The sequence below is a fragment of the Schistosoma mansoni genome, assembly GCF_000237925.1.
Source record: "Schistosoma mansoni, WGS project CABG00000000 data, supercontig 0151, strain Puerto Rico, whole genome shotgun sequence".
In the NCBI taxonomy this organism is placed as follows: Eukaryota; Metazoa; Platyhelminthes; class Trematoda; order Strigeidida; family Schistosomatidae; genus Schistosoma; species Schistosoma mansoni.
The window spans coordinates 99,420-120,513 of record NW_017386048.1 but is presented as its reverse complement, the minus strand read 5'-3'; the positions used below and the strand labels follow the sequence as shown (position 1 = coordinate 120,513).

The 21,094-nt window shown below is 34.1% G+C and overlaps 1 protein-coding gene across 1 annotated transcript in view; it reads left to right on the top strand.

The window, feature by feature from the left end:
* Positions 1-13,818, top strand: part of Smp_124970 (phosphatidylinositol-4-phosphate 5-kinase type I, putative) — a gene marked incomplete at its 5' end in the record, with an annotated part of 29,131 nt that extends 15,313 nt beyond the window's left edge. The window contains 4 exons of the mRNA XM_018798542.1: positions 573-651; positions 3,072-3,149; positions 9,756-9,804; positions 13,370-13,818. Of these exons, the coding sequence (XP_018646672.1) occupies positions 573-651; positions 3,072-3,149; positions 9,756-9,804; positions 13,370-13,806 (643 nt within the window). The 3' untranslated portion in view covers positions 13,807-13,818. The remainder of the gene's footprint in view (positions 1-572; positions 652-3,071; positions 3,150-9,755; positions 9,805-13,369) is intronic.
* Between the last annotated feature and the right edge of the window lie 7,276 nt (positions 13,819-21,094).

Sequence of the window (21,094 nt, the reverse complement as noted above, 5' to 3'; positions counted from 1 at the left end):
CAGTAGTTATTTGTAATTTCACTCATCTATTGAACTCGTTTCTGCATTACTTAAAACAAACCTCATTCAATCGGATGTAAGTTATTAGGAATAGCATGTCATCCATATTAGCCAACGTGGATTATATTAAGGGCTTATTGGGAAAGTATAAATTTAACGTAATAGCAACGGTTTGATAAGAGACATATAAGTCTCTTCTCATTTCTAAATGAATGATACAATCAAACTTTTGCATCATCACATCAGTTTACTATTTATTGAACCAAATGTAGTAACATATCTAGATGCATACATACATTTCGAAATATGTATGTAAATAGTCAAAATACATCATTGTACATAATCCTGTACAGTGTGTACCTCAGTTTAGTTTTATAGTTTATAAATGTTATTTGATTCTAGATACCATCGATGTAAGTTGTTTAAATCCTTCTTTTTTTCAAGTTGTATTAAGGTACGTGTTGGGGTATGAGTTATTTTACTACAGAATAACCACAATGTTATATTCTCCGTTTGCCTGTATCTATAAAAATTAATATCTTTGAATTTTTTTAAAATTTATTCTTTATTAGTGAGAATCATCCAGATGGAATCTGGTTAGAGGCAGAAACTTATGATGCTCTCCTCAAAACGATAGAGAGAGATTGTCTCGTAAGTCATTAAACCTTTTCCACCAAATTATTTTTTTAAATGATGTAATTATTTAGGAAGTTTACAAGATTTTGTATTCTGTTCTTGTTGTACTGGTTACATATTACTCCTTATCATTTTTCACTCGGATCCTCCCAATCAATGTTTTTCAAATAATTAATAATCTGAAGCATCGTAGTGAATTAAAATCCTAATTCCAAGCATCTTCAGGTGTTATGCGTGACATCTAAATGTAATTAATATTGTATTGTATGCTTTGAGCTGAATGGTTGAATCATGAATCTTTCATTGTTCTTCTATTCAACATCATCAGCACAAACCTCAGGTACAAGTGAAGCATTTTAATCCTTCCACATATGAGTGACAGCTTGTCCTGTCGACCTTGATTTTGACTGGTTATTGTCGACCTTTAACGTGTCATTGTCTTCATCTTTATTCTGATTAATTCTTGATCCTATATTCGCTTATGATTTTTCTAGTTGATTGATGAATTAGATCGATTTCTTTATGTTTATTGACTACGGATTGACCTGAATGCCAGGCTTCCAAAGATTCCCTGGTCTTCTTTGTATTTCCCGTATCCGAAATTTCAACACTTTTTCGGTCGAACATGTATCCACAACTGTCCACGTGGATTGCTATAAGTGAAGATACATCATAGCGTTTAACAACTAGTTGGTGTTTGTGCAGATGATAAAGAAGAGAGCACCCACTTTGTGTGATATTGTGTTTCTCGCAGTCGAAACAGTTTATTTTGTAAATGATGTTTGAGTTCCCTTTTTTATCAGAGGAAGAGTCAGTCAAGCTAAAGATGAAGACAATGACACGTTAAAGGTCGACAATAACCAGTCAAAATCAAAGTTGACAGGACAAGCTGTCACTCATATGTGGGAAGATTAAAATGCTTCACTTGTACCTGAGGTTTGTGTTGATGATGCTGTATAGAAGAACAATGATTCATGATTAAATCATTCATCTCATAGAACCAAACCATCAAAAACATGTATAATTTAATAGATATTTCTAAAGATAGATAGTTCTGCATAGACTATTGTGTATTCAAATAGTAACTGTGATCCTCAATTGATAGCAGTTAAAAAATCACACGGGGAATGGTTTTTTTGGATCTACTATGATTTTACGTACGCCAGTAAAGATAATTCCACAAATTCAGCTAATGTATGTGTTAACTCTCAATTAGCTTTCAAAATTTCTCCCAACTCAGTACCGCATGCTATTCGGACAGAGTCAGTTAGTCATGCGTACTGCAAAATCTGGCGAACTTGGAAGTCAATATGCAGTTGTTCAATGATTCCTGATTTCCAATTGTTCCCGGGGTGACTTTATCTCCTAATGAAAACTACCTTCAATGAAAGTCGGAGTTTTTATTAAAACAGTTCAATGGTTACACGAATACTTTCACATATACGTGTTCTTTTCATTGATTCGTAATTTCTACTGTAAATGTAAATGTAATTGAATATCAGTGGAAAACATACTGAATAAATTTCATTACTCTATTAGTCTAGATGGTTTGTATTACAATTTATTGTTTATAGAGTGGTAGTTTAATGATCACATCATTCAATTTTCAATTGAAAGGTCCTTTGCTTTGAACCTCTTCTCTAGTTATTTTGTCATCAACACCTAAGTACTTCCATTTCAGTTCTCATACTGTGATTGTATGGTTCAAAGCTGCTTACATAAATTATTTATATTCATACTATAATGATTAACTGAATACTGCTTCATTAGTTATCATTTACCCATTGTGACGTAATGTACAAAAATTGGTGTGACATTATATGAATAAAAATATTAATGTTTATGTCCATTATCATATACTTACTAGTTACTAACTCTGAAACGAAACTTTCAGTGTTCTAATGAGGAGCTGCGACCAGTGGTGTTCAACTGTTTCGGGTGTGAAAGCAATGGAAGATAATTGCTCGAAACCGGGGATTAGTTGAAGGTAGACATTAACACCATTGGATGCCGGCTCAGTTGTCTAGAGGCTAAGCGTTCGCGCGCGACAGAGGGTCGTAGGCTCGAATCGTGGATGTGCACTGATGAGAAGTTCCATACTGGGACGAAACGGCCGTTTAATACTTCCAGATTTGCAATGGTGGTCTATCATTGGTTGGTTCATGATCTCAGTAGGAAAATTTTATTAACATTATTCCATCAAATCAGTACAAAATTTTAGGACAATTGAAATCAGTTAGTCAATCACGTTTTGTAGGTTTTTTCTCAAATTGATTTTTTACTCCGGAAATCTTGACCCATCTGAAGAATCAGTTTATAACAATTTTTTATAGAATCGACCTCATAAAAATGTCCTTTTTACAAGTTTTTTTGCTTTTGATTGAGTTTATTTCTGTTACGATTTATCATACCTTTTTTCTCTCTTCCAATTGAAGGTGCTCAAATCTTTTCGAATTATGGACTACTCCCTTCTATTAGGTATACACAATTTGGATCAAGCTAAACGTGAACGAGTTAGTGAGATGCTTCTTTAATTTTTTATAAAGAATAAGAATATTTACTGTATTATTTTCCTGGTTTACTGAATTTTACTTCTACTGACCTTCACCCATTTCTAATATTTTTGTACCCATTTACAAAACTTCGTAACATTGTTAAGTTTGTATGTTATCCCATGTATATCATAATTATTATTCTATAGTCATTATTATCCACAGTTTCAAATTTTTATTTTTCACTATTTACAACTCCTAAAAATAAACTACTGGATACCGGTTCAGTGGTGTAAAGACTGAATGCTCACTGCAAGACCTGAAGGTTTGATGTTCAATCGACAATGAGATCATGGATGCGCACCCCTACGGAGTGTTTTCATACCAGAACGAAATAGCTATCCATTGCTACTTGGCTTTCAATAGTTGTTTGGTTATGATCAATCCGTGATTTTAACATTGAAAGATCATGAATATGATCAAAGGATTTCAGTGTAGTGAGTCGATTGAACACTATTCATGTTGAGCTTAAGTTTAGAAATTAAGATGCTAGGCTGGTTCCACTTGGATTCGAGACAGAATTATGTCTCAAAATAGTGATACGATGTAAACAACCGGAATTCATATTTGAAAACTTCAAATGATCCCACTTGGTTTTTATTATGTTACGCAGTCGCCTGACTCTGAAATTGTTATACACAAATCCTATACTCGAGCTTAACTTGCTGATAGAATGGAAAAACACTAAACGGAATAATAGGCTTTATTGGCTAAGTGAATAGAAATATGTAAAAAAGCTCATTTATAAATATGGATGTATGTTCCTCGGATAATTGGACTGAATTTCAACCAATAGAGTATATCTGTATCCCTCGAAAGCTGAGCGAAATCTCGGCCAACATCGTGCTCTTATCATTCGACCTTGAACTGGCATATAATATGTCTGATTGACCCACATATTTATTTTGCTAGGTATCCAATTCTTTCTCGTTCAGTTATGTCTACTATACTTTTTGCTGCCTTTCTGTGAAAATATCTGTAATTTTGTGGTTTAACTAATGACTTACACGTCATATTTGCTCAACAAATCCTAATATATTCCGGTTAGTTCACTATGAAAAGCTTGATATATTATTATATACATTCAGTTTAATGAATACGGCAGATATCACAATTATTGAGTTGTATTTTAACCTTTTCATAATCGAAACAATTCCATATGAATTGACTATTTGCTTATTCAAATTGAAATTTCTATCTCTTTAACATGAATTCAACAAATCAGCTGTTGATAATGAAATTTTCCGACAATTTGCCAATTTAGTATTTTCATAGTTGAAATCATGAGTCAATTGAAGCTAGACCACCATGGAAACCCTGAAAGAACTGGACGGCCGTTTCGTCCTATTGTAGGACTCCTCAGCAGTGCGCATCCACGATCCCGCACTCGCGAGATTCGAACCCAGGACCTGCCAGTCTCGCGCCGGAGCACTTAACCGATAGATCACTGAACCGGTGTTAATGTCTTACTTCAACCAATCCACGATTTTGAGCAACCGTTCACCAATTGTCTTCAGTGAGTTGATATCTCTACAACAGACTTGGTAGAACTCCACTGGTCACTGCTTCCCACTAGAACTCAAGGAAATATCTCTTGAAGCCAGTCACTAGTGAGCATATGATTATAGATCAGAAGGGGTTTTGTGGAGAATTTAGTATTTTCATAGTTGAAATCATGAGTCAATCGGTCTATTGGTTAAGTGCTCTGGCGCGAGACTGGCAGGTCCTGGGTTCGAGTCTCGCGAGTGCGGGATCGTGGATGTGCACTGCTGAGGAGTCCCACAATAGGACGAAACGGCCGACCAGTGCTTCCGGGTTTTCCATGGTGGTCTAGCTTCAATTGACTCAAGATTTCAACTATAAAAATTTGCCAATTGTCTTTATCAAATTTCATAACATGTGACATAATTACTTGAATAAATACACCGGGTCATCATTAAAATTTAGAATGGGGTTAATTCTAGGTTTTTTTTTCTCATCATCCATATATATATACGCATCAAATAACCAACCAACATACAGACTTATTTTAAGGTAATAAATATATACATATTATTCACATTATTTGCATTATTTGTAGAAAATAAGTTCCTTCATGTAATAAATCACAGTTCAAGGCATACTTCTTTTATGTTAGTTTACAAATATTAATTATTTGTTTCAATCAATTTAGTCGGTTTACGCCGTTCAAAGTCTATGTTTATTTTACTTACTTCATTTCGGTTTTCATTTCTTTTTCATTCCTCTTTCCTCATTTCCTTTTTCTTGTTGATGTTATCATACCAAGATTTATAATTGTCTTTCTCTGATTGGTGCTTAGTTCTATTTTTATTGATTTGGTCAGATCAGATAAATTGATAGAAGGATGTGACGAAAAATGAAATCATTTTTTCCGTTACTATAAAATAATAATAGTAGAGCATTTTAATCAATTACTACAAAAAATGTTTTAACTCCCTTCTAAGTACATTTTAGTGTACTATGAAGGGGATGGGGTGGACTGACGCGTAATTTTACTCATTATTTGTTTCATACTTTATAAACAGGTAGCTTTTAGGACTCCGATAATCTTACCCTTTTCATAGTTGGTAATGGTATTTTTGAAGTACTAGGGGTTTATTGTACACATGATATATATATTGCGTTCATGAATAAGACTTGTCGTTAGCGATAATGGTCTGGTGTCTGACAAAGTCTTGGCACGCATTCAAAAGGCTTAATTGGTTTTTGTCAACATGCGTCACTTGTGGCGTACGCGAGACATCCATCTGTCAATGAAGGGACGAGTTTACTGCGCACCAGTTCTCTTTGTCCTACTTTATGGATCCAAAACATGGCCATCAAAAATGGATAATATTCGTAGGTTACTGGTATTCAACCATATATATGTCTTTGAAGCATTGCCCGCCCACAAAGCAACCAATGCCTGGGTTAAAAATAGGGTACTAGGTAAGGATGACAAATCGATTGATGACGTAGTAAATGTTCATCAACTGAGGCGGTCGGGACATGTGTTACGAATACCTAGCCACCGCCTACCTTGACGGACGGTTTCCTGTTGTAGGAGTAGGCTAGAAAGAAGCTAGGAGCGGCCAAACCAAGATATGGCATCAGTCCATGAAATTATTGAAAATTGGACTTAGCCATGTTAGTTGGTATAGACTACCTGGTTGGGGTCCACGTGATCAACGTAACCAATGGGTAGAGACCTTGACACGGCTCAAAATCGGTTGCAATGATGCACGTGTATCCATTCTTTGTTTTCTCCCGCTTCCTGGGATTCTGAATTCCTCTTAACTTTTGTTTCTATTTCACTAATTTTATATTTTCTTCTCGAATCTTATCTTTGATGCCTAGTCTTTTCTATTACTCCTAATACTGTCACTACCTCTAGTATTCTGAGATTTGGCTTAACAATTTCATCTTTCTGTGCTAGCGTTGTATGGCAACTTGGACTGATGTACATAAGTATCAGGTTCTACGTTGTAACTGACTGACCATTCACGATAAACACAACATTGATTATTAGATAATTTTGACATCTCAAATTAATTATTTTCACTTGGTTAATTCATTCTGAAATGAAATATTATTATTTCCTACATCCTGATCTCTTGTTAGATTCAATTAAAACGAGGAGAACAAGATTTGTAGAATAACACGAATCCATTGTATTTCAGGGCTGCCCATTAGCTAAAAATGGCCTAAATATATATTTGTAATATTATCCTAAAACGTTTTGCTATAATCAATGAAGTTTAATTTGAAACATGAGAAATAACAAGAGGAAATAACATATTTAACGTAATAATTAAAATTGATCACTGTTTTTATGTTGAAGACAAAGTCATAAAAAGAGTGGAGTGAAGTTATAAATGATATTAAAGAGACACTGAATAATAAGAAATTGTTTGTAAATGAGTGTCCACCCAAATATTCAAGCTAACGTTGTGGTTGAAAATAACGTCAGCATCATAAGGGTATTTAAAATAATTAGCAAGCAGCGAGCACCACTTTTATTCCACTTCGCAGAAACGGTTACCGTCAGACTCTTTGTACAGAATGAAATTGTGGTATACATAACCTCTTTAATATATTAAAAAAAAATCCCATTGACGTTCACTTACGACGCTGGCTTGAACTTTATGCCAACTACATGGCTTGGTTATCTCTCGTTTTAATTGAGATCATGCACTAGATGACCGTTTTGTCCTAGTATGGAACTCCTCGTCAGTGCACATCCACGATCCCGCACACGGGATTCGAGCCTACGACCCTCTGTCTTAGCCTCTAGACAACTGAGCCGGCATCGAACAGTGTTAATGTCTAACTTCAACCAGTCCACGGTATTGCGCCACCATCTTACATTGTCTTCGATGGATAACTGCCTCATACCCGATACTGTTGAACTTCACTGGTCACTGTTTCTCACTAGAACTCCGGGAATTAATTCTGGAGGCTAGTCGTTAGTGATTACATGATAATTATCAGCATGGGGTTTTAAAAATTGTTGAGTTTTAATTGAGATCATGAACCGATCAATGTCACACTGTTGTTTAATAGTTCGTTTTATTCATTATCATCTTTATCATTATTATTAGTATTATTCATAACTTCACCCCTTTCTTTTTGTAACTGTATATTCAGCGCATAAATACTAATTAATCTTCACGGTTACATTGTTTCGAATTACACTTCATTAATTATGGTATAATGTTTTAGAATAATCTTATGAATGTAAATTTAGGCCACACTTGCAGTTGATGAGAAACTATGTTATTCTAAAAATCTTGTTAAAATCTGTTCCTCTTGTGTCTGTTTTTACACGGGACTTATTTCTAATTATTTGCGTTCCACCTCCCCGACCGCGTTCCACCTTTCTGTTACCAGGTCAATAACCGTTCTGTATCGAGATACGTATTATATATATACTTTTCAACTGTTTATGTGCAACATTTCTCTGGTGTTATTTGTTAAGTGAGAAAAAAACATGAATAAAAATGTTAAGTTTAATTATCCTTTCACAATGATCATTAATCAACTGTTAAATCCTATTCACATCAAAAGTTTTATGATACAGTCTTTAAAGGTTCATTACTATATCAAGGGGCTAATGATCGAATCCAGGACTCGGATTTCATTCTATTTTGGAACTCAGCCGGATGTATCCCTGTCATTATCATTACTATTAATAGTAGTAGTAACTGTAACGATTTATATTGTGCAGGGAGTCTTCTTTTAAGAAATTTAAAGCAATTAGTCCCTTTGATAAATTTCGATAGTGTAATAAGAAGATGAAGATAATCAGAACTATGTGGTATATTAGCGCAATGCCTTTCGAACAATCTGATCACACATATACTTGTTAAGAACATTTATTTATAAAAATAAAATGTCAACTAGACTGGAAATAGGGGGTAAGAATAGATAAGGATAATAATAATAAAAGTAGTTTGAAAACAATTTGAAAGCTGATCACACTTGATTTTCGTATGGCTAAGGCTTCAATAAACCTTAGTATTCGCCCTTGTACACTTTTATACGACACCACAAAAGCTGATTTAAGATCAATCTTTCGACCTGTTTCGATTATATGTTTGGCATTAGAGGATGATGGATGTTTATCCTTTACTGTTATCGGGTCGTTTGCTTCTTTTTGTGTATTCAAAAAAAGTTTTCTCTCACCTTAAACCTACCCTGGTAATATTAGCTTATTATTTAGAGTGATTATGTTTCAATTTTTTTCACGTTAGTTTTGTTATTATTATTATCCTTGTCTATTCTTACCCTCCATTTCCAGTCTAGTTGACCTTTTATTTTTATATATAAATGTCCTTAACAAGTATATGTTTGATCAGATTGTTCGAAATGTATTGCGCTAATATATCATATAGTTCTGATAATCTTCGTTCTCTTATTACACTATCGAGATTTGTATTGTCCTGTTTTTATCGTTAAGGGCGGCAATCGTTCAACCTTTAACGGCGCCTCTGCATACTGAGCTATTGTTACTTAGTTTTCGTTAAAGTTTGACAATGATTAACCATGAATTCCAGGACTGGCGTTCTGTTTTGTTCAGGTTTCGTTAGTTAGATGTACCCTCATCCAATTATTAATGTTCACACTGTGACTGGAATCTTGTGTCTTTTTGCGTTATTTGCTGAGGCGATGGCTTTTGCAGTTAATCTGTTTTTAGAGATTTGTTCAATCCTGTTATTTTCACCATGAACTGACGTTAACTAAACGATATTGAATTGTGATCATGGTTATCCACGAAGATTGACTGAAGATAAAAATATTGACCATTATTTTCCTATTCAGTAGTCTAAAAATACCACGATAGTGTGAGGATTTTAAGAGCAACGCGGTTCATGATTATTCAACTGACTTCCCACTAATGTTCGCCGATTTCAGTATTTCTCATTTCAGACACTCAATGAGTTTATCCACTGAGCTACTGATTGTAAATAGTTTATTATCATTACTTTTTAACCACAAAATTCTGACTACATGTTTATGTATAAATTCTTTCCAATTTTCTCTTGTTTTTACTTCCACATCATTTAGCTCGCTCGTAAACAGGCATCTGAAAAACAAACTACTGTAAATCAACGTGGTAAGTGTTTATTGTTTACTTTACTATAAAAATTTTCAGTTAATTGAACATTTTATGCATTATCCTATGCAATGAGTAAATGTAGGTGATAATTATGTTGGCATATGAATTCAAAATTTTTCAATGGAATGTTCCGCTTTACAATAATATATGGATCGCATTTAAATGAATGAATATCCTGCTCCGATCAAACACTTATTTCCTACCATTTGAGCTGCATAAATTGAATGCTACTCACTGTATCTCGAAATGACTTTGTGGTCTGGTCGCTGAATTATATAATCTATAGCAATAGGTGTTGCTAATTGAATTCATGTTCTTCCATCTGTAATCATCATCTCTGTACGAATCATTTTAGATTTTTCAGACATTTCAATGGTTGATGTGATTTTTAATTTTTGGTTACCAGCAACGAGACTCACCAGTTTATCAATTGTGTTAATTTGCTGAAATAATTTGAATGCATTTCTAATATACATGTTACAACTGAAAAATAACTCAGTCAGTCAGTCAGCTACAACGTAGGACCAGGCACATATATGCATCGGTCCAAGTTGCCATACCTCGTTAGCACAACAAGATGAACACCGGATTCATAGAAGTAATTAATTTAGTGGTGGTAGTATATAAAGAAAGGTTGTATATAAGGATATAGTACAGGAAGGAAGAGAGATATGAAGCAATTTTAATCTCATAGTTTAAGGGAAGATAAAGAGTGTATACACCTACGCCATTGTGATCGATTCTGAGCCATGTCACCTAGAGTCTCCAACCATTGGTTACGATGGTCACGCGGACCCCAACCAGGTAGTCTGCATCTGCCAACATGGCTCAGGCTAGAAGTTAGTGACTTCAAACACTGATGCCATGTTGAAAAATAACTACTGTAACTTTACACATGGAAAGTGAAGGAAAACATTTATGTTCAATGAAGGCGTTTTATTGAAATTAATTAAGGATCTGATTTTGAATAATTAATTTAATAACACTTTTGTCACCGGTTAATCAATAAGTAATAACTGAATGAACACAATTTACAAATATTGTAAGATTAAACTGATTTACTGGGTTATTTACTTCTTAACATCTTCTGTTTCAGTTTTAGTGTGTGTGTGTGAATAGGTCTTTTGTTTCGGAATTAACTTGATTAATCTTTATTCTTTGTGAAAATACATGGTTTATTCAAGCAGGTGTTATTTGAATTTTCATTTTACATAATATAGTTTATTGTATTTCCCTATATGAACAAGATGTATTTCCACATGTTCCATAGAATAGATGGAATTTGAATTGCAGTAGGATCCAGGACACATATTTCGGTCATATCTTCATTGCAGTATTAATATTTATACTGGGAATCGAACTCAGTAACAATGCCTTTCGCTCCAAATGCTCGAAGCATTATTCACTGATCTACTGAGTCCAGATAGCCACTGGCCAGTTCGACTTGTATGAATTCAATTTGATTCTTAAGATTTTCATGTATTTTATAAAATTTGTGACAAAAATAGCTATATCACTTCGCACAGTTTAGGTACGTGTCAACTAAAATTGATAAAAATTCAGTCAAGACTATCAACAAGAGGATAATTGAAACCTCTGCAAACTAAACTATTCACATATGTTTGTTTGTTGTTATACATCCAGTCATTCGGTTTTGTGTAAATTTGTCTTGTAATAAGAGAGTAACTAAGATAACATTTACTGTTTTTGACAATCGAATATCCGTTTATCGTTGATAGAAGATAAAGAAAATCATTTATTGTAGACTGTATTTTCATGTGCACTTTCGATGTTTTGTACATTCTTTTATTTTAAATTTTCTTTTCATCGCTTGATTGTACGGTATTTCATATATCGTTAGTTAATAACTGGTAAATATATGATTGTAGGATGTTACATCAAGGCAAAATATATAATTGGTGAAGAGATATAGGTCAGTATTATCAAGTTAAATGTAATTTAAACCGAATTATATCATACCTCAACGTTACACCTTAATACATATATGGTCGTAAGCAGCTGATGAGAAACCACGAAACATAGTGAATTCCTATTTTTCTGCCTTAATTGTTGTTTTGGCTTTATACAAATTCATAAAGGGGGGACAAACTGCATGTAATTATTTACAATTGGAAGCTAGATTCTGTTTCGTAAATTTTTTAGTAACCCCCAAACTAGATTTACACAGCAACTTGAACGCAAGAGAAAAGGTACGAAATATGGAAAAAAAAACTCTTTAATGCATATAAATAAGTAATATATTTGTAATATCCCTTTCTTATATAAAATGAAAATTCAAATAACACCTGTCTTGAATAGACCATGTATTGTCACAAAGAATAAAGATTAATCAAGTTAATTCCGAAACAAAAGACCTATTCACACACACACACACTAAAAATGAAACAGAAGATGTTAAGAAGTAAATAACCCAGTAAATCAGTTTAATCTTACAATATTTGTAAATTGTGTTCATTCAGTTATTACTTATTGATTAACCGGTGACAAAAGTGTTATTCATTTAACTATTCAAAATCCAGATCCTCATTAATTTCAATATAAACAAACGCCTTCATTGAACATAAATGTTTTCCTTCACTTTCCATGTGTAAAGTTACAGTAGTTATTTTTCAGTTGTAACATGTATATTAGAAATGCATTCAAATTATTTCAGCAAATTAACACAATTGATAAACTGGTGAGTCTCGTTGCTGGTAACCAAAAATTAAAAATCACATCAACCATTGAAATGTCTGAATAATCTAAAATGATTCGTACAGAGATGATGATGATGATGATCACAGCTAGAGGAACATGAATTCAATTAGCGACACTTATCGCTCAATTTGTTCAAAATTATCTTTAATGCAAAGGTTCTTTCATGTATAGAAAATCTAGGGTATTTATAGCATTATAGATGGCCTTGGGCTTCCGCGAAATTCCGGAACGCTGCTAAACATAGTAGCGGTATAGATAATCATCCAATCATAAATGCGACATATGAATTTGCACTTTCTAAAAGTTTCAGACAAAACTTCTGTTAAATGCTAATCGACTAAGATGCCTCTCAGCGTTTTCAGAACTTTTTTCGCTTTTTCAAGGGGTTTTCTTGAGTTCCCGGCAACGGTAAATGTTGGAAGGCATCCACTCTCTTTTTGTCTCTCGCTTGAATAGCCTTCATACGATTGAGCATTTGTGACCTCCTTTTCAGAAGTTCAACTCACTGTTTTGGCAAACCTGGGATGTATTTTCATGTTTTTAGCGCATTCATTTATTACATAGTATTCAATTTGGTGTATCTACTTTAACCCTGGAATTGATGTATTGAATATTCTGAGAATAATTCACACCTAAATTTAATAGTGTTACATCTCGAGTAGATAAATAAATACAAGTAATATGTGAATATTGTACCATGCAATAGATTTCTTTGTTTATGTTCAATACATTTCCTAAAATGTATTGACAATACCCTTGAGTTTCAAGTGGTTTAAACTATTTTGTGCACAAATACTGATACGGTTTAATCTCAGTATATATATATATTCTTTACTATAAATAGGTGATGAATCGTCTGACTTATCTCCGAATTCAATCCCAAAAATGAAATCCAACGGATTAATATCTCATATTTCTAATAAGAGTAATGAGAATAATACTAATCAATCTTCTTCGCCATCAAACGGTGTGGGTAGTGGTGGACTTTTAGGTACTGTCAATGAAAGTAGTAATAAAACATCACCATCTTCTCCAAACGGTTCACAATTGCCTACGCGTCATGCTCATTTCACATCCGGTGTTGATGATGAAACAAAAACACCAAGTGATCATAATACTAATAATGATGAAGATGATAAATCGGTGTTTCAACGCGGCGTACATAAAACACATTCACAAAAACGTGTTGTTGCTTATTGTACTGCTATGGAGTCCATTAAAGCAAGTGCAGAACCAGTTGAATTAGAATCGGAAGAACGTGAACTTATTCCGTATGTTTGATCATCAATTATTAATTTTACTCGTTTCGCTTTGTTTTTTTTGACTCTCCATTAGAAGGCAATGAAATATCGAAATTATCAAAAAGGTATCGTTGGTCAACAAATGTAGTTTAGTGTTTCTTACTTGGAAAATAATAGATTTATATTCCGAACAGTTTCTGTAATTCTTAGTATTTCCTTAGATATTCTTCGATTCAGGACTCGTGGTTTTTGGTAGTTTTGGTTTCTGACAATAAGATAGAACATTACTCACATTGGCTTACTTATACTGGTAACCTCTCGCGGAGCCATAGGCCGTCGACCAAGATTCTTCGACTATGTCCTGGTCTCTCCTTTCCAGTTTTGTCCGATTGCTATTCATTCTCTTGATGTTTGCATACAATTTCTGACGCAATATGTCGATAGATCTTCCTCTTTTCCTTTTCCCCTCAAAATTCCATGCACGGGCTTTCCTCGTGATGCGGTTTGATTTTTTTCTCAATATATGTCCTGTCCACCTCCAGCATCCACCCTCAAATTCCTCTTCACCTGGAAGTTGGTTTGTTCTCTGCCACAGTAGGTTGTTGCTGATGTTATCCGGCGAACGGATCTGGAGTATCTTGTGTAGACAGCAGTTTCTGCTGAAGTACTTGTACTTTTCTAATGATGGTTATAGTAGTTCTTCAAGTTTCAGCTCCTCACAGTAGAAGTGTCTTGGCGTTCGTACTGAAGATTCTAATTTGTATGTTGGTTTACAGTTGTTTTGGGTTCCATATGTTCGTCAATTGTAGGGACCCTGCCCTTGCTTTCGTCACTCTCATTGGCACCATTTTGTACTTAACCACAGTTCACACTATCCACTGACTGAAATTCTGAAGACGTGGCTGGTTGTTTACTCCATTTTATTGCTACTACTCATGAGTAATCAAATCATGCATATCGATATATTTTCAATTCACCCAGTTTAACTACATTAGCTATTAGTCATTATCATAACACTTTTCTTTATTAACAGTTCCTTATGAAAAATATGTTGAATACCGTAGAAATCATCCGGGTGTGCTTAGTCGAATCGCGTAAATCTGAATTCATAATTTAATATTCAACTATTTGCACTCAGTATTGTAATTGGTCATTGAACTACTATAAATAGCGTCAATAGGTTGTTTATCACAAGTTAATCTCTATTGTGAGATCACTGGAAGACGAGAGGAACTGGATAACTGTTTTTTCCCAGTACGGAACTTCTAAGTAATGAAAACCCACGACCTCCAGCGATCAAAACTAGGATCTTCGGGCCTTATGGAGATCGCTTAACCCTTAGAACATTGCGTTATCGTTCTGGGGTACAATTTCACCTTTTGTCAATTCACGATCTAAATTGATAATTATCTTATGCTAAAAATTATAACTGTTTCTCTTCCAAAACGTCTGAATTCCAGCAGTCATAATTTTTTACCAGAATTTCTGGAATATCATTAAGCAAGTCGCTTGTAAACTGCTTATCATGTTTAGTCAATTAATAATATAAAGCGCCAAATCAAATTTACTCTTTTTTGAATTAATGACAAAAGTTACTTATATCAGTTTTCTTTTCGTTATCAATTTTTGACAAATAGACACCTTTTTATGTATGTCTGTGTTTTCTATCGGTTTATACTTGCATATTGTTTGATAATTACGTAGCTTACTATTTTTCTACAACACGCCTAAATCGTACTGAAGACATCATTTCCCTCTTTCGTTCATTTTCAAACCTCATTTTTCGCCAACAAAATCCATTCAACATTCGAAACTAGTCAATACACCACTATGCCATCTATTATCTATCTGATTTTTCTTGTAACATTAAAAAGATCAATTCAGATCTTGTAGAAAAATAAACACTGAAGTTATACGTAAACGAGTGTGTGCATACTTCGTTACTCAAGTATGTATATATATCTTTCATTGAAAAAGTTAACATGAAACTGTTTTCCAATAATAGTTCACAGGTTTCATCTTATTATCATTGTACATTTTTTATATTTTGAATAACATTCTGTCAGATCTGGAGGTATTCCTGCACGTGATACTAACGGTGATCGATTGTTGTTGTATATTGGTGTCATTGATATTTTACAAAGTTATCGAGTTTTAAAGAAAATGGAACATGGTTTCAAATCTTTGGTAGCTGATGGAGTAAGTATTATGAATTTTATATCTATTCTAAGTTGTATGCATCCTTCAATGTGCGTTCTACATGTGGATAATATCGTTAGATAATCAGTTGAAGTTTGTTGCGACGTTTGGAACAAAACTTGTAAATAATTTCTGCTAATATTTCTATTTTTAAAATTTTATTCAATTTGTCCATCTCTCATCATTTGTTGTTTAACGGTTTGTTTCAATTGAGAGATGATAGGGAATAGTCATAGCTCAGGACTAGGATGTTGGAAGTTTTGTGATCTCGTAGTTGGACTGTTTCGTTTTGAAACTTTCTTTGTTCATTTCACTGTGTAATGCATTATGTAACTTAAACCGATGTATACACTTATTGAGTTCTATGTTGTAGTTGACCTTCAACAGTTTGCCTGAATTTTTATGTTGATTTGTACAAAATTATTAGGTAGTGATCAACACCACCAAATGTATTTTTTGTGTTTGTACATTAGATCTCTTACGATATCATCTTAAACCGCAAACAGACAAGGTAAATACAGCGTTAGATCATCACGGATTTAACATCCTGATTATTCACAAGCCGTTATGCTTTGTATTTGATACTTTATTCAATAGGCATTCAACTTGTGAATTCAAAGAATTAGATTATATTTTTTAGTTTAATACCGACATCAGATTTATCAAAAAGGTAGTACGATTGGGTTAGCTAACACGTTATCTAAACGTTAACTGTATTATACAACAGAAAAAGATCAGTCCTGATGGTTTAATTAAGCTTTAATTCAAAAACTTGCATATAAAAATCGAACTTCATTGTGAAACTTTTATTTCTCTCTCTGATCCTACCGTTGTATGTGATGTTTTTTCATCGACAGAAACCGTTCATTTGTTCTTTAAATTTTTTGTAAAAGCATATTTCATTATCTTCACTTCCTATCATATCAAGTGATATATAATTCTGGGATGGATTTAGGGAATATGTGCCAAAATTTAATTGAATATCAATCCGTCGGGACTAGTTAGACCTCTACGATAATCAGCTTGTCAAAAGTGTATCAAGGGGAGATCATAATTTATGGACGATTCAATCAGATTTATCATATCAAGTACCGGGTTCTGACATTTTAGCTTGTGTCAGTTCGTGATGAAGACCCCAAATCTAATTCCTCACCCTAACCCTCATTTAGCCATAGTATGTAGGTGGATATTCTCAAGGTCCCCTTATCATCGCTCAGAGGTCGTCCATAAATTAGAGCCTCCCCTGTATCAGTTATCTATATTTCCACTTGATCTAAACTATTCTTCTCATTTTTATTGTTAAATTACTAGAAAACTATTTCTGTCACACATCCGTTATATTATGCTCAACGTTTCCAAGAGTTTATTGGTCGTACAGTTTTCAAACGTATACAGTCTCGTAAGTTCTTACGCGTAAATGGTTATTGTGCTTATTGAAGTTGATATTACTTTTTTTAGAAGGAAAGTTGTAGGTAAACAGTTTTTTTGTTTGGAAATCGTAAACTTGAACTTCTATATGTGTCACACAAGTCAACTTATCAGTGTTGTATAGGACGAGAACAAGTAAAGCATTTAACTACATAGTGCAACTGTTTATCTTTTCAAATATGCTTATTTTGGAGTTTCATATTATGTTTAATATGATTTCATACGGTATATAATTTTTAACTCTATTAATATTCTTCAACTGTGTTTCTGTCGATTTATTTATTTATTTAAATACATAAATAATTGGTACAAGGTAGCACCAAATACGTATGTGCCACACAAATCATTCGGTTTGTGTGAGGGCTGGAATACTGCCTGGACGCTCAAACTAAAGCAGTGGTTTTCTTAGTAGGACACTCCTTGAATCTCTGACCTAGAGGTTTAATCCACAAGACAGTAGAACAACTTTAGGAGATGCAGTCCCATGGTATCCGGCGACCCTCAATGGGTTCACTCTCCATTTGTTCCCTCAGGATCCTGGAGCCCATGTGCACCATTGGTTAAGAATCAGGATTTTCCAACTCCCTTTGGTGGACTCTCTGTGTCCACTAACATGGTTAGAGCGCCTGACATTCGCTTTTCGTCCTCTCAATTTTGTAAACAATAACCTCGCCATGAGAATGCAATAAGTAGAACTTCCCTGTCCGTGGCTGTATACGCGTGGTCATGTGAGAGCATTTCAAGAGGGAGAGCTGACTCTTCCCACCCTCAGCTGCACTAGAGCATTTGGGGGCCCTTCAACTGTGTACATTTTAAGTTATTTGAATTTGATGAGTTGATATCCAATTTTATTTGTTACACTAAATATCTTATGTTCTAACGATTATTCATGGTGATTATTTGATTATATTCAAAAAATGTTTTTTTTTGGAAAACCTATGATCAATGATTTCTTCACCTACACTTTCAGTTTATATGTTTACAGGTATGCTGTACTTAATAGCTGAAACGATTGTACAGTGCTCCTTGATTCTTAACTTTTGTCTAACCATAAGCAGTAGGTAATATAAATTACAAAAATATTAAGACTCTTGAAATGTAAAAATAGAATTCTTCTTTCAGAATTCAAAGGTACTTCTTTTAGCAAGTAATTGTAATTATGCTTGTTTTGCGATATGAATATCAAGGTATTCAAAAAGTAAGTCACAACTGAACTTTATTTTAAGATTAGAAAATAATAAGACTCATTAAATTGTAATCTTAATTAAAAACTTTACGCTATTCAGGTTATTGTTACTTGTTAAATACAAAATTCACGTTAGTTGTAATTAACCAACATCGACTCTAGCACATATATGCATTAGTCCAATTTGTCACATCATATTAGCACAATGAGATGGTAAATCAGTTGATGAGGTCATGAATCTTCATCGACTGAGATGGTTAGGCCACGTGTTACGTATACCTGAATTTATTTATTTTATTTATTTAAACACATAAGTATTGGTACAAAAAGCACCAGATGAATATGCGCCTCACAGATCTCATTTGATTTGTGTGAGGGCTGCGATACTGCCCAGGTGCCCAGACTGAAGCAGGTGGTTTTCTTAGGGGGCCACACCCCGAGCCTTTGACCTAAAAGTCTGATCCACAAGGCAGTGAAGCATCGTGAGGAGATGCAGTCCCATGGTAGCCGGTGACCAACAATAGGTTCATACGCCGTTCGTTCCTTCAGGATCCTGGAGCCAATGTGCACCATTGGTTTGGAATCAGGGTTTTCCAACTACCCTAGGTGGACTCGCCTTGTCCACCAACCCGGTTAAAGCGCCGGACATTCGCTCTTCGTCCTCTCACTTTCGTAAACAACACCCCTGCCACGAGAAGGCAGTGAGTAGGACTTCCGTGACAGAGGCTATATATTCGCGTGGCCATGTGAGAGCATTTCGAGAAGGAGAGCGGATTCCCCCCACTCTCGGCCGTACCAGGGCATTTGGGGGCATACCTGAATACCGATTATCACGACGCGCTATTCTGATGGGGATGGTTGGAAGAGAGTTAGGGGCGGCCAAACCAAAACGTGGCATCAGTGCTTGAAGTCACTAACTTCTAGTCTGAGCCATGTTGGTAGGTGCAGACTACGTGGTTGGGGTCCGCGTGACCATCGTAACCAATGGTTGGAGACTCTGTGTGACATGGCTCAGAATCGATCACAATGGCGTAGGTATATTTGTCTTCCCTTAAACCTTGAGATTAAAATTGCTTCATAACTTTATTCCTTCCTATACTATATCCTTATATAAAACCTTTCTTTGTATATATTACCACCACTAAATTAACTACTTCTATGAATCCGGTGTTCATCTTGTTGTGCTAACGAGGTATGACAAATTGGACCGATGCATATATGTGCTTGGTCCTACGTTGTAGCTGACTGACTGACAATGAGATGAGATTATCAAAATAAATATCAAATTAGTAGAATTATTAGTGATAGTATGAATAATATTATTTACAGATAATGTTATTCAAAGAGAATGGATTTCCTGTTCTTGTCATCATATTTTCTATTGAAATGAGATTACAATATTTATTGATTATCTGAAGTAAATATTCCATATAAACCTTATTACTTGTATTTAACTGGTAGTTCAGAACCAAACTACAAAATTTACAAAAGATTTACAGATGAAATTGACTTTCTGTTTAGCATTATAAGAACACCCTATGTGTCGTTGTGGTCAACGTCTAGACAGTACTTATTATTTGATTTAGCTTTGTTTTCTGTTGGTCAAACAGTTTTCATTACTTTAATATAGTTAGTTAATGAATCTGTTCAAGTTGGAAAAAAGCCATTGTTGCCTTCAGTTAATTAAATTTATGTCAATTATGTATCACGTAATATTGGTGTGTAGATAACCATCGAACTTCTTTTGTTTACTTTCATTATTGTACAGCAGTATATATATATATATATATATATATGTTTCTGTTTTCTTTCATAGAACAAGGACGAGATATCGAGACATTTAATAGTACTATTCACTATCTTCTTTGTGAAATCATGTATTCTTTTTAGTCAATTTCATTTCCTTATTAGTTTTCTATTGCATTATGTGATGGATACAGTTTACTTTTTATTTCTAGGTAAACATTATTTTGTTTAGTTGTGTGTTTCTATTTACCGTAATCTTGTTTAGTTAGTTGATTCAGTCATCTTAATGGATGTAACAGATTTAACATCAAGTGCTTTTTAGTCTGTGTTGATAATGCATAAAATCCCGTAGTTTGATATTCTTAATCCAAAAAAGAGACTGTCTAAAATTGACCGCTCTTTCATTTTCAACTCCTTGATACTGAGGAATCTATAAATTGCCAGTGGTTAAAAAGTCGGTGTCTGAATGTCCAAATTATTGGTAGTTTATGTATACATTTATTGCTTTCGTCAAATAAGTGACTGTTTTCTAACTATACCTCTCTATATTATACTTTAGATATTGGTGTGTACTTCTTGAATCTATCTTACCAAACATATACATTTGTTTAGAATTAGTCAGTTTTACTCATTGTAGAACTGCGCACATATATGCATTGGTCCTAGTCATCCTACCACATTCGCAGAACGAAATAAAATTATCGACACAAATCCTACAGTTGTAAGGGTATTAACAATATTGGTGGTAGTAGGAAAAATTGGGTATACA